This window comes from Anabrus simplex, chromosome 1 (genome assembly GCF_040414725.1).
Source record: "Anabrus simplex isolate iqAnaSimp1 chromosome 1, ASM4041472v1, whole genome shotgun sequence".
Lineage (NCBI taxonomy): Eukaryota > Metazoa > Arthropoda > Insecta > Orthoptera > Tettigoniidae > Anabrus > Anabrus simplex.
Genome location: NC_090265.1, coordinates 700642550 through 700657849, shown reverse-complemented (window position 1 = coordinate 700657849; position 15300 = coordinate 700642550). Strand labels below are relative to the sequence as shown.

General features: G+C 40.7%; 1 protein-coding gene across 1 annotated transcript in view; it reads left to right on the top strand.

Moving 5' to 3' along the window:
* LOC136857358 (protein THEM6) overlaps nucleotides 1-8248 on the top strand; it is a 36640-nt gene extending 28392 nt beyond the window's left edge. Inside the window, exon 3 of the mRNA XM_067135971.2 lies at nucleotides 6907-8248. Within this exon, the coding sequence (XP_066992072.2) occupies nucleotides 6907-7149 (243 nt within the window). The 3' untranslated portion in view covers nucleotides 7150-8248. The remainder of the gene's footprint in view (nucleotides 1-6906) is intronic.
* Nucleotides 8249-15300: the final 7052 nt, after the last annotated feature.

Genomic DNA, 15300 nt, shown 5'->3' with positions numbered 1-15300 from the left:
GTACCTCGCCCAGGCGGCCTCACCTGCTATGCTGAACAGGAGCATTGTGGGGGGATGGGAAGATTGGAAGGGATGGACAAAGAAGAGGGAAGGAAGCGGCCGTGGCCTTCAGTTAGGAACCATATCGGCTTTTTGCCTGCAGGAGAAGTGGAAAATCACTTCGAGGATGGCTGAGGTGGAAATCGAACCCACCTCTACTCAGTTAACCTCCCGAGGCTGAGTAGAACCCGTTCGAGCCCTTGTACCACTTTTTCAAATTTCGTGGCAGAACCAAGAATCGAACCCGGGCCTCCGGGGGTGGCTGCTAATCACACTAACCACTACACCACATAGGCGGACTACGTCCAAACATACAGATCATAATTAGAGAAAATGTCAAAAAATTGATTACGCATTGTATACGTGTTTTTAATGATGGCATCAACATTAGTATTCACGAGAGTTTAAACACTAATTCTTCGTTGTCACGACAGGATTTCATATTTAGGCTGTTCCTGACTCATGTCGCAGTGTTTATCATCAAGAAGATCATTTGCCAAATATAATCGATTGTGGAGTTTATGCCATCGCTTTTGCTGCATCCGCCACTTCATCAGAAATCCTTCGGGAGAACATGACATCCATGAAGGTACGAGGACTCACTTGAAAGAATTTTCGATCATCAAAGGCTGTACGAATTTTCGTGTGTTAAATCAAGAAATGTTTAAATAAGCCGAGCATCCAGCGTACTAAGCCTCCTTTAGGAAGACGCTAAGAGTAAACAAAGGCAAAAGTGGAAAAGAAAAAATATGCATTTACAGAAACAAACAACTGAAGCTAAAACGATACGTTTCGAGAAAGATGTATTGAAAAAAGTTAGGTCACAGGGAAGAGAGAATAATTCGCAGACCTGTATGTCTAATATTGCCAGAAGACGCGGATTAAATGAGGTAGGTTAAATTAATCATGTGGGACGAGGCCATGGCTTTTCAGCAGTAGGTCAGTTATTTATATTTTCCTTTAAAAAAGTGATCTTGTGTAGTGCAGACTTGGGTCAATGCCTGGCAGTAACTCTTAATCTGTTTATCTGTTTCTTAATCTGTTTATTCTTCAGGGTTGGTTATTCCCTCGGACTCAGCGGCCTCAAAAGCGGCCGTGGCTTTAAGTTAGGAACCATCCCGGCATTTGCCTGGAGGAGAAGTGGGAAAGCACGGAAAACCACTTCTAGGATGGCTGAGGTGGGAACCGAACTCACCTCTACTCAGTTGACCTCCCGAGGCTGAGTGGACCCCGTTCCAGCCCTCGTACCACTTTTCAAATTTCGTGGCAGAGCCGGGAATTGAACCCGGGCCTTCAGGGGTAGCAGCTAATCAAGCTTACCACTACACCACAGAGGTTCAGAAAATATTTTACGTTATTCAATTGGTTCTTCTTTTCATCCAAGTCAGAGTACAATGTTTTCCAAAGTACCATTTTTTATTTTTATTTATTTATTTATTTATTTTATTTATTTATTTATTTATTTACTTATTTATTTATTTATTTATTTATTTATTTATTTATTTATTTATTTATTTATTTATTTATTTATTTATTTATTTGTTTATTGCCGAAGAAACAAACAAGTTAACATCATCAACCAATAGGTTCTGAATAGTTTGATAAGTGATCAAATAACGTACATTAGCAGTGCCTCCGTAATGTGCGATGATGTTAATGAAGTTAATAAAGCTGTTTTGTGCAATGGAATGAGATCGAATCTACGGAAGCTAAACAAAAATATCCTTCATGCAGAAATTTAGATGGACTCAGCTTCAGAAAGAAATTATTTTATACCAAGAATTGATTTAGAACCTGTGAATCCGGTATACAATTTTCGTTCCTAAATAGAGGCAATTTCCTCAAAATTACTCGGTATGGTTTGTAAGGAAATACTACAATTCCTGTTTTGATTTCATTCGAATGCCATATAAAACCAGGAAAGTGCAACTTCTATTCATAAGATATATTAATAGTCGATTTAGAATTTCCAATTACTTTGTAGCCAGTAATTTCGACTGTCAAAAACAGGCTTATGTACGAGGCGTGTTTTTCAAGTAAGTGCCGTTTTGATATGGAAAAAAGTAATGCAATTTTTAAACGGTTCTTGTTTTACATGTAAGCCTGTACCTTATACTACTTCTCAACATAAGTTCCAGGCATATGAACGCAATTGTCATATCGTGAAGCCAGCTTCTGAATTCCATCCTCATAGAAATCTGCCGCCTGATGTGCCAGCCACCTCCGCGCGGTTATCATCATCATCATTGTGGCTTTTTCAGGTGCAGGAACAAGTGGTAGTCACTAGGTGCTAGGACAGGACTGTACGGAGGATAATCAAATTGTCCGCAACCAAATGAAACGATGAGGTCTCGAGTTCGATTAGCCATGTGAGGTTGCGCTTTGTCATGACAAGTCGTTTGTTTTGAATTGCATGAGCTTCCGATAATCTATAAGCGTCCTGGCATAATTTCATAAAGAACACTCCTTCAAATTTCAGGCAACTCACAACTTAATGGCGAAATCTTAAAGAATCTGTTTTCTCGAACCTTTGCATCAACTTTTTGTACAAAGTCTTCAGTATTAAGAGACAATCGCCCACTACGTAGACATTAGTACGGCCTTCTTTAAATGCGCTAACCCATTTTCTTACCATGCCTTTGCTCATTCACTAATCTACCGACGAATTTCAACAGCTTTCACGCCTTCTCCATTTAAAAATCGAATTACAGCGCAGTACTTCACACTCGGCGGGACAGTTAATTGTGAGAGGCATTTTCAATACGCCCAAACAAACGTAAATACGGGCGAATGCTTCCGTAATGGCGTTTGTGGCTAGTCTACAGATGTACGTACTGAGCGCGCATGCTCTTGAACGACGAACGAAGCGCTGCAGCAGCCATATTTAAAAACGGCACTTACTTCAAAAACATGATTCGTACTAGTAATAATAATAATAATAATAATAGCCAACGTGGTCCGGACTACATACTGCACAATACAAAAAAGGTCTGAAAATGAAAATGAAAACCTACAACCTGTTTTCCAGTCATTGACCGGGTCAGGGATGTAATGAATGAAACATACATAGGCTGTTATTACAATGGGGTCGCCACTCCCAAGGTGATTTATTAATGAGTGATAAATGCTATGAAATGAGAATGGAGAGTGTGGCTGGAATGAAAGATGACAGGGAAAACCGGAGTACCCGGAGAAAAAGCTGTCCCGCCTCCGCTTTGTCCAGCACAAATCTCACATGGAGTGACCGGGATTTGAACCACGGTATCCAGCGGTGAGAGGCCGACGCGCTGCCGTCTGAGCCACGGAGGCTCACAAAAAAGGTCTATCGATCAAAATTAAATTAAAACATTACGAGACGGTGGTTCAGCTGGAGGTGACAAACGGAAGCAAAACTCTTTTTAAATAGACAAAATTCTATAAGTAGGGAGATAATAATAATAATAATAATAATAATAACGCTATTTGCTTTACGTCCCACTAACTACTCTTTTACGGTTTTCGGAGACGCCGAGGTACCGGAATTTAGTCCCGCAGGAGTTCTTTTACGTGCCAGTAAATCTACCGACACGAGACTGACGTATTTAAGCACCTTCAAATACCACCGGACTGAGCCAGGATCGAACCTGCCACGTTGGGGTCAGAAGGCCAGCGCCTCAACCGTCTGAGCCACTCAGCCCGGCTAAAGTAGGGACAAGACTAGCCAGAACATATATAAATGAAAGATATCAAAACTATGGACAGTGGTGGATAGTGCCAATTGAAGTGGTTTACAGAGAACTGGAGCCCATTACAGATACTATACGGAAGAAGAGGATCTGTTTTTCTTTTTTTCTTTTTTTGTCATATTACGAGGATACCAGAAACTAGATTACCAAAAAAACTTATAGAAAACTCTGGAACCTGAAGCAACAAGTATAATGGATTAAAGATATTAGAGATGATATGGAAGGACTAGAAATAACTCTGGACGATTTACAAAACAAAACAGAAAAAATATAAAAATAAGATTTAACCCAAAAATAGACAAATGGCGTACGTACAATGAAAAGGGTATTTACAGGTGAGGAATAGCAGGAAATGTCAGAACGAACGAAAAGCTACTGGGCAATTCGGAAAGAAAACGTTTTGAAGAAGATGACCAGAAAATGATGGTCCAGTGAAGCCGTAATAACGGAAGAAGGAGAATAGCCAGCAGAACAGGTTTAAGAATTTCTGTACAAACAATCTGACAAATATAAAAAAATGTTCCAGAATTTCTAATAACAGAAATTTGTCAAATAAGGAAGGTAAAGAAATTCAAATATTAGAGAGAAACAATTCAAGAAAACGATTTTTAAAAATCCGCTGTGCAAGAAAGGATACACAAGATGGAAAGTGCATTTGGTATAACTAGGAATATCTACAACAAGAAGCGTTTATCTAAAAACCTCAAAATATTACACTTAACACAGAAGTCAAACCGGAATGCCTATACGCGAGTATCAGAAAGATTACAGCGATTTTTAAAAAATCGTAAAGAGAAGGGAAGACATACTGAACTTTTAGGATCAAACCCGCACTCAAAAGGGGAACTTTTTTCTCGGTCATTAATGTTTTTTTTAGAAAGGATTGAGGCTAAAGTCATTACGATTGATGTTAAAATAATTATGAATAATGAGACAATGAATATAATTCAGATTATTTATTTTGAATTAATCTTTTTTTGCTAGTTTTTTACGTCGCACCGACACAGATAGGTCTTACGGCGACGATGGGACAGGAAAGGGCTAGGATTGGGAAGGAAGCGGCCGTGGCCTTAATTAAGGTACAGCCCCAGCATTTGCCTGTTGTGAAAATGGGAAACCACGGAAAACCATTTTCAGGGCTGCCGACAGTGGGGATCGAACCTACTATCTCCCGAATACTGGATACTGGATACTGGCCGCACTTAAGCGACTGCAGCTATCGAGCTCGGTTTTGAATTAATCAATCTTTCTGATTGGAAGTGAAATGTACACTGACTGACAGAGCAAATGCAACACCAAGAAGGAGTGGTTCGAAAGGGATGAAAGTTGGGGAAAAAACAGAGACGGCACGGACGAATAATTGATGTTTATTTCAAACCGATATGCAGGTTACACAATGCGCACGGCATCGACTCAGTAGGATGTAGGACCACCGCGAGCGGCGATGCACGCAGAAACACGTCGAGGTACAGAGTCAATAAGAGTGCGGATGGTGTGAGGGATGGTTCTCCATTCTCTGTCAACCATTTGCCACAGTTGGTCGTCCGTACGAGGCTGGGGCAGAGTTTGCAAACGGCGTCCAATGAGATCCCACACGTGTTCGATTGGTGAGAGATCCGGAGAGTACGCTGGCCACGGAAGCATCTGTACACCTCGTAGAGCCTGTTGGGAGATGCGAGCAGTGTGTGGGCGGGCATTATCCTGCTGAAACAGAGCATTGGGCAGCCCCTGAAGGTACGGGAGTGCCACCGGCCGCAGCACATGCTGCACGTAGTGGTGGGCATTTAACGTGCCTTGAATACGCACTAGAGGTGACGTGGAATCATACGCAATAGCGCCCCAAACCATGATGCCGTGTTGTCTAGCGGTAGGGCGCTCCACAGTTACTGCCGGATTTGACCTTTCTCCACGCCGACGCCACACTCGTCTGGGGTGACTATCACTGACAGAACAGAAGCGTGACTCATCGGAGAACACGACGTTCCGCCATTCCCTCATCCAAGTCGCTCTAGCCCGGCATCATGCCAGGCGTGCACGTCTATGCTGTGGAGTCAATGGTAGTCTTCTGAGCGGACGCCGGGAGTGCAGGCCTCCTTCAACCAATCGACGGGAAATTGTTCTGGTCGATATTGGAACAGCCAGGGTGTCTTGCACATGCTGAAGAATGGCGGTTGACGTGGCGTGCAGGGCTGCCACCGCTTGGCGGCGGATGCGCCGATCCTCGCGTGCTGACGTCACTCGGGCTGCGCCTGGACCCCTCGCACGTGCCACATGTCCCTGCGCCAACCATCTTCGCCACAGGCGCTGCACCGTGGACACATCCCTATGGGTATCGGCTGCGATTTGACGAAGCGACCAACCTGCCCTTCTTAGCCCGATCACCATACCCCTCGTAAAGTCGTCTGTCTGCTGGAAATGCCTCCGTTGACGGCGGCCTGGCATTCTTAGCTATACACGTGTCCTGTGGCACACGACAACACGTTCTACAATGACTGTCGGCTGAGAAATCACGGTACGAAGTGGGCCATTCGCCAACGCCGTGTTCCATTTATCGTTCGCTACGTGCGCAGCACAGCGGCGCATTTCACATCATGAGCATACCTCAGTGACGTCAGTCTACCCTGCAATTGGCATAAAGTTCTGACCACTCCTTCTTGGTGTTGCATTTGCTCTGTCAGTCAGTGTACTTTATATACTAAATTAATAGGTTATCTTCCCCATCAGTAGATAGAAATGTATAAGAATAATCATACTACATCAACAAATGCCTAGTACCCTTACAAGCTAAATAAATTAAAAGTACTGGAAAGAAGAATTATACGGCCTATACTCGGTCCGCTAAGAACTACAGAACATTGGAAATCAAGAAGTAATGAGGAAATAATTTTGGAATATAGAAAACATCACAGAAGAGGGTTTTTTTTTTTTTTTTTGACATTTATACAGAATGGATGACAACAAGTTAACCGAACAGATCTTCAAAGAACGTGTTTAAGGGAAAGCTAGGTAAACAAGTGATAGGGAATCTGCCACGTGGGCGACAGTCCTAAATGCAGATCAGTAATGATTGATTTGTTGTTGATGTTCTATGAAGTACTGCACTGTTTTTCTCTTTTATGATTGGACAATCTTATATTTCTAGATGATATACTGGGATGACAAGAACGTCTACTTGGAGCAGCAGTTCGTAACCCCGAGAGACGGGTTCGTGCGAGCCGTGGCTCTCATCAAACAGGCCGTCGTGGGTCCGGACGTGAACGAGCTGATGGAGGAGGTGCTCAAGAAGACAGGAGGCGGCTCCAAGCCCGACATGCCCCCCGAGCTCCAGCAATGGCTCGACTGCCTCGAGACCACCAGCGCTAGACTGCGCGCCAAGAAAGACTAGGGGGGGATTAACTTTAAAAGGTCTTCAGGTCGTGCCCACGTTCAGAAGTGTCCGAATAAGTATGTTATGCCCGCCATGATGGGTTAGTTGTACAATTGCAGCAGAAATGCCATCTAGTGGGGATGAGTAGCAACAGAAGAGACATAGCATCCCTCATCTAACTTTATTTTTAGGGCAAATAAATGAGAGTCCTAGGGTGTAAAATATGCCCATTTTACTCATCTGTTTATCTGTTTTACTGCACTGGCAGGGGAGAAATCAATCAGTCTGAGAGCCGGTATTTCGTCTCCCGTCAGATTGTTCAATTTAGTTTTAATTTTTTTAAGATCGGAATGTGTTGAGCGGCGTGGGTGATAGAGGGAAACCATCCCTTCTAAACAAACAGCCCATTTGAGGGGTTTAATTTTCAAGTTCGTTAATTAAAAGAGGTTTTAAAATTTGGAAAATGCCGAAGGAATTTAGATTTTCTATTTATAATAGGTCGTAAATGAACCAAGGGTCGCGGTGCTTGAAACATGTGTTTGGCTTCTTGGTTCTTACGACCCGTTTTAAGAATAGGATGCCAGGGGCGGTTGAATGGCTAAGGAGGATTCTAGATTTGGTCACCTTTACTATTTTGTTAATCTAAGATCTAATAAGTGGAATATGAAGTTTGGTTCGTATCTTTTAAATAGATTTCAGTCCAGGGGCTTTAGTCATTATTCTTAGTGTCTTATTTTGAAAAACTTGTAGTTTTGAAAGTGGAGTTTAAGTAATATCGAGGCCTCACAACCATACAGCAGGATGCGTCTGACACATGCTAGATAAAAATTTATCTTAATATTTGTAGAGATGTAGAGGTCTCAGAGCAGCCACCCATGCTGTGGCTCAGTGTAAGGCCTGTTCTTTATTGTGTCTCCAGGAAAAACTACGGTTCATAATTTATCCGAGATAGTTAATTTGGTTTGCCCAAGACCAGTAACGATGCTAAGAAGCTCGCTCCTCCCCCCCCACGCAATAACTGAAAATGGACCCCTCATTTCCTGATAAGGAAAGTTACAAGTTTATTTCCTAGTATAAGGATGTATATTACGACAATGAACAGCATCGACGATAATAATAATAATAATAAGAAGAAGAAGAAGAAGAAGTTAACACAATTTAGTTTTCAAATCCGAAGTAATAAGAATAATACACTTATATGGTACAAACACACACACACACACACACACACACACACACACACACACACACACAAGAAATGCATATTCCAATTATAGTAACAAAAACTCGCTGACCATCACAATATTAAGAAATAATCTCATTCCTATAGTTGTAAATGGCAACGTCATCTGCATACTCCTTGATGAGTTGGAAGATCGTTCACATATAGGCCATAGATGGTGGGGGACATAACTCCTCCCTGTGGTACATCAGCTTCAAGTGGCCTAGGGGTGGATTTCTTCCCCTCACAGCTAACATGAAATTTCCTGCTCGTCAAATATGACTGAATAATTTTGACAAGGTGCTATGGGACTCTTTACATCTCCCCAGCAGTCAGTCACTGTTATTTTATTGTTGATCAGTTTTAGGGGCTTTGGACATTGTACAGGTTATCCAATAAGAGGAGGATTTTAACAGGTGCGGCCGTGACGAGAATTAGTGCAAAACGTATGGCGCACTGCATTGCCAGATACCCGTCAGCTGATTTGTCACTGAATCTCCAAATGGCATTTCTTCATCAGTTTTCGTAATGAAACATACTTTTCACTTCTTCTCTTCCCTTAGCTACGAAATTCACACATTCAACCAACCGATAGTATGCATTCGTACTGTAACGATATTACCATACAATTTAATATTTAGATTTAATATTTAAATTGTATCTTCTTCTACTGCTTTTCCCCACACCCATGGGGTCAGTGTGCGACAGTGTTGCACATGTGGGTTTGGCCCTGCGTTATGACCGGATGACCTTCCTGACACCAACCCAATGTGGAAGGATGTTATCACTACTGTGTGTTTTTGTGATGGTTGGTAGTGTTGTGAATTGTCTGAATCTGAAGTGGAAAGTGTTGGGACCTACATAAACACCCAGTCCAAGAACCAAAAGAATTAATCAGATGTGGGAATTGAACCCAGGACCCTCTGAAATGAAGGCCTCAATGCTGACCATTCAGCCAAGGAATCAGACTAAAATTTAAATTATATGTATATTTAATACAGGAGGGCTCGTAATATCAGCTGAAAAACTCCGTCTGATGTCATAACACATTACGAAAACATACACTCAGCACAGGCATTATAACGAAGTCTTGATGTTCCTGCAATACATACAACAATCATGAGTATTGTTATGACAAGCAATAATACATGATGGTTTATGCATGGAACGATGGCAGTAAAAAATAACATATATTAGTCACTTCTAAACTTAGTCTGGCTTAAAACAAATTGTGATATTTAGGGAGCTCCTATCATATATAAATATCTAAATAATGACCATATGTACCAAGCAGCATAAGATACAAGGCATAATACATAGGCTACATAACCCCATGAAAGCACAGTGCCTTTCAGCAAGAAAATCAAAATTTTACTCACTGCTTGGACTTCTTTTCTAATCAGTAGGGATGGATTCGATCCCCTACAAGTAATCTTCCAGCCCACCTTGTGCACCATTGCTCTCCTCCTCACTGTCATCATAGGAGTTTGAACTTGAACTCTCATGATGAATATCATATTGTCCACAGCAGTGTCAATTAATCCTTTGCATTCCTGAGATTTTGAAATTTTTCCACCTGCATGCCATGTGGCACAACGCAGAATTTGAAATTTAAAACATAAAAAGCCCAGCAATGGAGATAAATTAAAATACTAATCCCTATGACCTAAATATTAAACTGAACCTATTTAAAATTCTCAATAAAACTTCCAACACACGATTAATTCAACCAGAATAACAACAATAACAACCCAGCACCCTGTGTCTTTGATGTCACGTTAAGTTACAGTATTATTGTAATATAATAATAATAATAGTAATAAAGAACAAAGTTTTTAAATTCTAATGAGATTATTCTTCAGAGTTTGGACTCTTCCCAACTGCTTCTCTTCTTTGTGGGTGATTTAATGACTTGCTGTTTGAAGATTATGTTGTATAAATAATAAAACAACTGTTGGAGATAAGGAAAAGATATTTGTTTCCGACATAAAATGAATATGGGCATGGACTGAATTCCACAAAGATCCTTGTATTTTTATTTCTTAAAGGCTGAATGGATGAGAGGACAATTGTACTTGTATGAGTCTGTGCAAATAAATTGATTGTTTGTAAATATTTCACTGGATGTTAAGTTCTTAATGAATGATTTATTTATTTATATTATTTTTATTTATTTATTTATTTATTCATTCATTCATTCATTCATTCATTCATTCATTCTAGTCATCATTTTCATTTCCCCTTGTCGAGCTCCTGCCAAGTTGGGGTGTTGATGGTACTTCTCCACCGTTGCCTCTCATTCCAGCACTCCTATTTAGTAATTGTATTCCACTCTTCTTTTATACTGTTCTTGACAGAGTCTACCCATCTCACTCTGGGCTTCCCTCTTGCCCTCTGTCTTAGCTTCCAATGCTTGTTCCGGTATCTTTCCCTCCTCCATCCTCATAACAGGTCGAAACCATCTCAATTTATTCTTCTCCATCCTGTCACTCAGTTTTTCTACCCCTATTTCTTTCCTGACCTCAACATTTCTTACTCTGTCTCTCCTTGCCTTCCCTACCATACTTCTCAGGAACTTCCATCTCACTGGCCTGAATTTTACTCTCATCCCTTGCTGTCAATGTCCAAGTCTCTGATGCATAAGTTAATCTTGTACATTTCATAGGAACTTCTCTGTTCCACACCAAGTTCCATACATTCTGAAAGAACGTATTTCCTGCTTGTACCCTTCTTCTGATCTCCTTAGCCAACCTTGCATCTTGCATTATTTCACTTCCCAAATATTTCAAGCATTCAACAACCTCAAGGTTTTGTCACCACATACTAACGATACCTTTTCCTTCTAGTTTCTCTTCATGTCATTACCACTGTTTTGTCTTCTCCACACTGGTTCAAACTGTTAACTTGATAATAGCTGGCACATCACTGGACCAAGTCCAATGCTTTAAGTAGCTCGGCAGCGTACTTGATCACAGCTGGAACAAAGCTGTTGAAATTAGGTCCCGGATTGAACAGGGAAGGACTGCATTCAAGAGAATGAGCGAACTAAATAATGACCATATGTACCAAGCAGCATAAGATACAAGGCATAATACATAGGCTACATAACCCCATGAAAGCACAGTGCCTTTCAGCAAGAAAATCAAAATTTTACTCACTGCTTGGACTTCTTTTCTAATCAGTAGGGATGGATTCGATCCCCTACAAGTAATCTTCCAGCCCACCTTGTGCACCATTGCTCTCCTCCTCACTGTCATCATAGGAGTTTGAACTTGAACTCTTGAAGACTTTAAGATCAATCTTTGTCTCCGTTTACTTCAGTGTTATGTATTTTCTGTCTTACTTTATGGTGCCAAGACTTGGACCCTAAAACAGAACACCACCGTCCTTTGAGATGTGGTGCTACCGACGCCTGTTCAGAATATCATGGGTTGACAGAGTACGTAACACTGAAGTACTCCAATGCCTGAACTAAGAGATAGAGATCATGCACAACATCAAAAAGAAGAAGAGCAAGTACACAAGAGTACCAGGGCAAAAACTATGTCCTTTTGCTTGTCTGTTTCCAAGAACACCCATTGAATCGGAAACCTTCCATTGTACTACACTGGTGGGTGATAAAACACTCTGTCATGGAGGCGATATTTTCTACCCACTTTCTAACAAACATAAATTTCTAGTTATTTAGTGTTAAATTGCTCAAATTTGGAAAAGGCTGAAAAAAGTTGAGAATATAACCAGCTAAAACAGGTTGTTAGTTAACCAAGGGCCTCGATATTTAAAACGATAGAACCACTCCACAGGAAAATGTGATGTCACTGCTGAAGACTACATCTTCCCATGCAAACTTCAGGATTCCTATAACATATTCAAGGATCAATTATTCATTCCACTTCCCTGTTTTCTGGTCATCAGTCACTACTGATCTGCATTTAGGGCAGTTTTGGTCAATTTTAGTCTGCACTGCAGTGGAACAGCAGTGAGGAGGAAGTTCTACTCCAGTCCTCCCTGGAGGGCTTCAGCCTGAAGAATGCCTTTGCTTCATGAGCTTGTTGCTGATAAAGCTTGACTCACATTCCCTTCCTATGACCAGAATCTGTTGCCAAACAAACAGTGTTCACCTGCGCCAACACAGTTGACTAACAGCCCACAAGCTCTGCCACTATATGAATGACACCTGTACACACAGTTGTAGGATTCCAGCAAGATATAGCAAATATTTCAGATTCAGAAGAGAGTATCATAATTGAACTATCTGAAGCTTTTGATAGATTATATCATGGGAGACTACTGACAAAAATGAGACAACTGGACTAGACAAAAGAGTGACTGAATGGGTGGCTATATTTCTAGATCTCAAAATATTTGGGTGGGTGAAGCATTATCTGATCCTGTAATCATTAAGAGGGGAATTCCTCAAGGCAGTATTATTGGACCTTTATGCTTTTATATATATATATGAGTTAAGAACTGGAATCAGAGATAAGGATTTTTGCAGATGATGTTATTCTGTATAGTTACAAGATAGTGAGCAACTGCAAAAAAGCCTCGACAATGTTGTGAAATGGACAGCAGGCAATGGTATAGTGATAAACAGGATTAAGTCAGGTTGTGAATTTCACAAGTCCTCTCAGTTTCAATTACTGCATTAACGTATGAAAGTTCTTTATAGGGATACTGTAAGTACCTAGGTGTTAATATAAGGAAAGATCTGCATTGGGGTAATCACATAAATGGGATTGTAAATAAAGGGTACAAATCTCTGCACATGGTTATGAGGGTATTTAGGGGTTGTAGTAAGGATGTAAAGGACAGGGCATATAAGTCTCTGATAAGACCCCAATTAGAGTATGGTTCTAGTGTATGGGACCCTCACCATGATTACTTGACTCAAGGAACTGGAAAAAATCCAAAGAAAAGCAGCTCAATTTGTTCAGGGTGATTTCTGACAAAAGAGTAGCATTATGAACATATTGCAAAGTCTGGGCTGGGAAGACTTGGGACAAAGGAGATGAGATGCTTGACTAAGCAGTATGTTTGAAGCTGTCAGTGGAGGATGGTGTGGAATGACTAGTTGACAAATAAATTTGAGTCATTTTTTTTTTACAATTATCTTTACATCGCACTGACACAGATAAGTCTTAGGGTGGCATTGGGATAAGAAAGGCCTAGGAGAGGGAAGGAAGTGGCCATGGTCTTAATTAAGGTACATTTGCCTGGTGCGGAAATGGGAAACCACGGAAAACCATCTTCAGGGCTGCCGACAGTGGAGTTCGATCCTACTATCTCCTGGATCCAAGTTCAGAGCTGCGCACCTCTAACCGCATGGCCAACTCACCCAGTGAGTGATTTTTTAAAATTAGGAAAAGTTGGAATTCAAGAGGACAAACTGCGGCAAATACTTGTTTAAAGGAAGAGGATTTAGATATTGGAATGATTTTCCAAGGGAGATGTTTGATAAATTTACAAATTCTTCGAAGTGATTTATGAAAAGACTAGGGAAACAACTGATAAGCAATCTGCCACTTGTGCATCTGCCATAAATTCGAATTCAGTGGTTACTAATTAATGGGGGCTACGTACCAATATGCAAAGCTGTCGAACTCTTAGGTAATAAAATGTTTCACAATATTTTCTTTGGACATCCTAAGAATGGACAAGAAATTGGATTATGTTTCATAAGAATGGAGTGACTAAGATTAATTAACTACAGTATTAGCAAAATAACTGGCAATACATCTACGAGGTGAATGACAAAACGTATCTTCAAAAAGCACAAATAAAAGAATACATCTTGGACAGGAATCAAACTCGCAATGATTGGATCTGTTTCTGTCTACTTATGCCTCAGCTGCATATGCCTCTTGACACTGGTACAAAGCAGGCTGCGTGCTTCATTCTGCAGAACCTGGATGGATAAACCTAATTACAAGCAGTGTGTGTATTCCTTAATTTACTGGATTAATAAGAATAAATGTGAACTTGACTTTCATAGATATAGAAAAGGCATATGATGGTGTACCCAGAGAGAAGGTTTGGGAAACCATGGTTAAAAAGAGTCTCGGAATAGAAATGTTAGAAATGGTGCAAGCAACGTACAACTGTATTAGCAGGATACTGACCCCAGTTGGAAAGACAGAATGGTTTAGGAATAAGACTGAACTAAGACAGGGGAGTGTGCTGTCATCTCCTTTGTTTGTTATGGTCATGGATGAAATTTTGAAGGAAACAAAGGAAGCCTATGGAGATGAAGAGATGAAGATACTGCTCTTTGCGGATGATATTATGACCTGGGGAAAGAAGAGCAACAACAACTAGATGTACCTACTGAACAAAAGAAATTGGGAAATATGGCATAAAAATCAGTACAGTTAAAAGCAAGACTATAGCGATGTTGAGAGGGGAAAGGCAAGGAAAGAGCACTGTGAAAATTGGAAGTCAGAGTACGGAAATTGTGGACAGCTTTAAATACCTAGAAAGTGAATTAATGCAAAATGCTAGGTTGGACGTGGAGATTAGCAGGAGGGTACAGCAGGGCAATGCATTCTACCAAAGAGTAAGAAAACTTGTTTGGAGCAAAGAAGTACCAAGGAAAAGTAAAAAGATAATGTACAAAATGTACTATGTACCCATATTGACTTATGCAGCTGAGACTTGGACTTTGAGTAGCACACAAGAGAGTAGATTTCAAGCCAGTGAGATGAAATTACTAAGAAGTATGGTAGGAAAGACAGGAAAGATAAAGTGAGAAATGAAGATTAATTCAAGGAAGGAAATTGGGATAGGAAAGCTAAATGAGAGAATTGAAAGAATAAACTAAGGTAGTTTGGACATGTAAAGAGGATGGAGGAGAATAGAATTCTAAGACAGATGCTGGAGGCAAAGTGTGAGGGCAAGAGAGCAAGAGGAAGCCCCAGAACAAGGTGGACTGAATCAGTGAAGAGTGG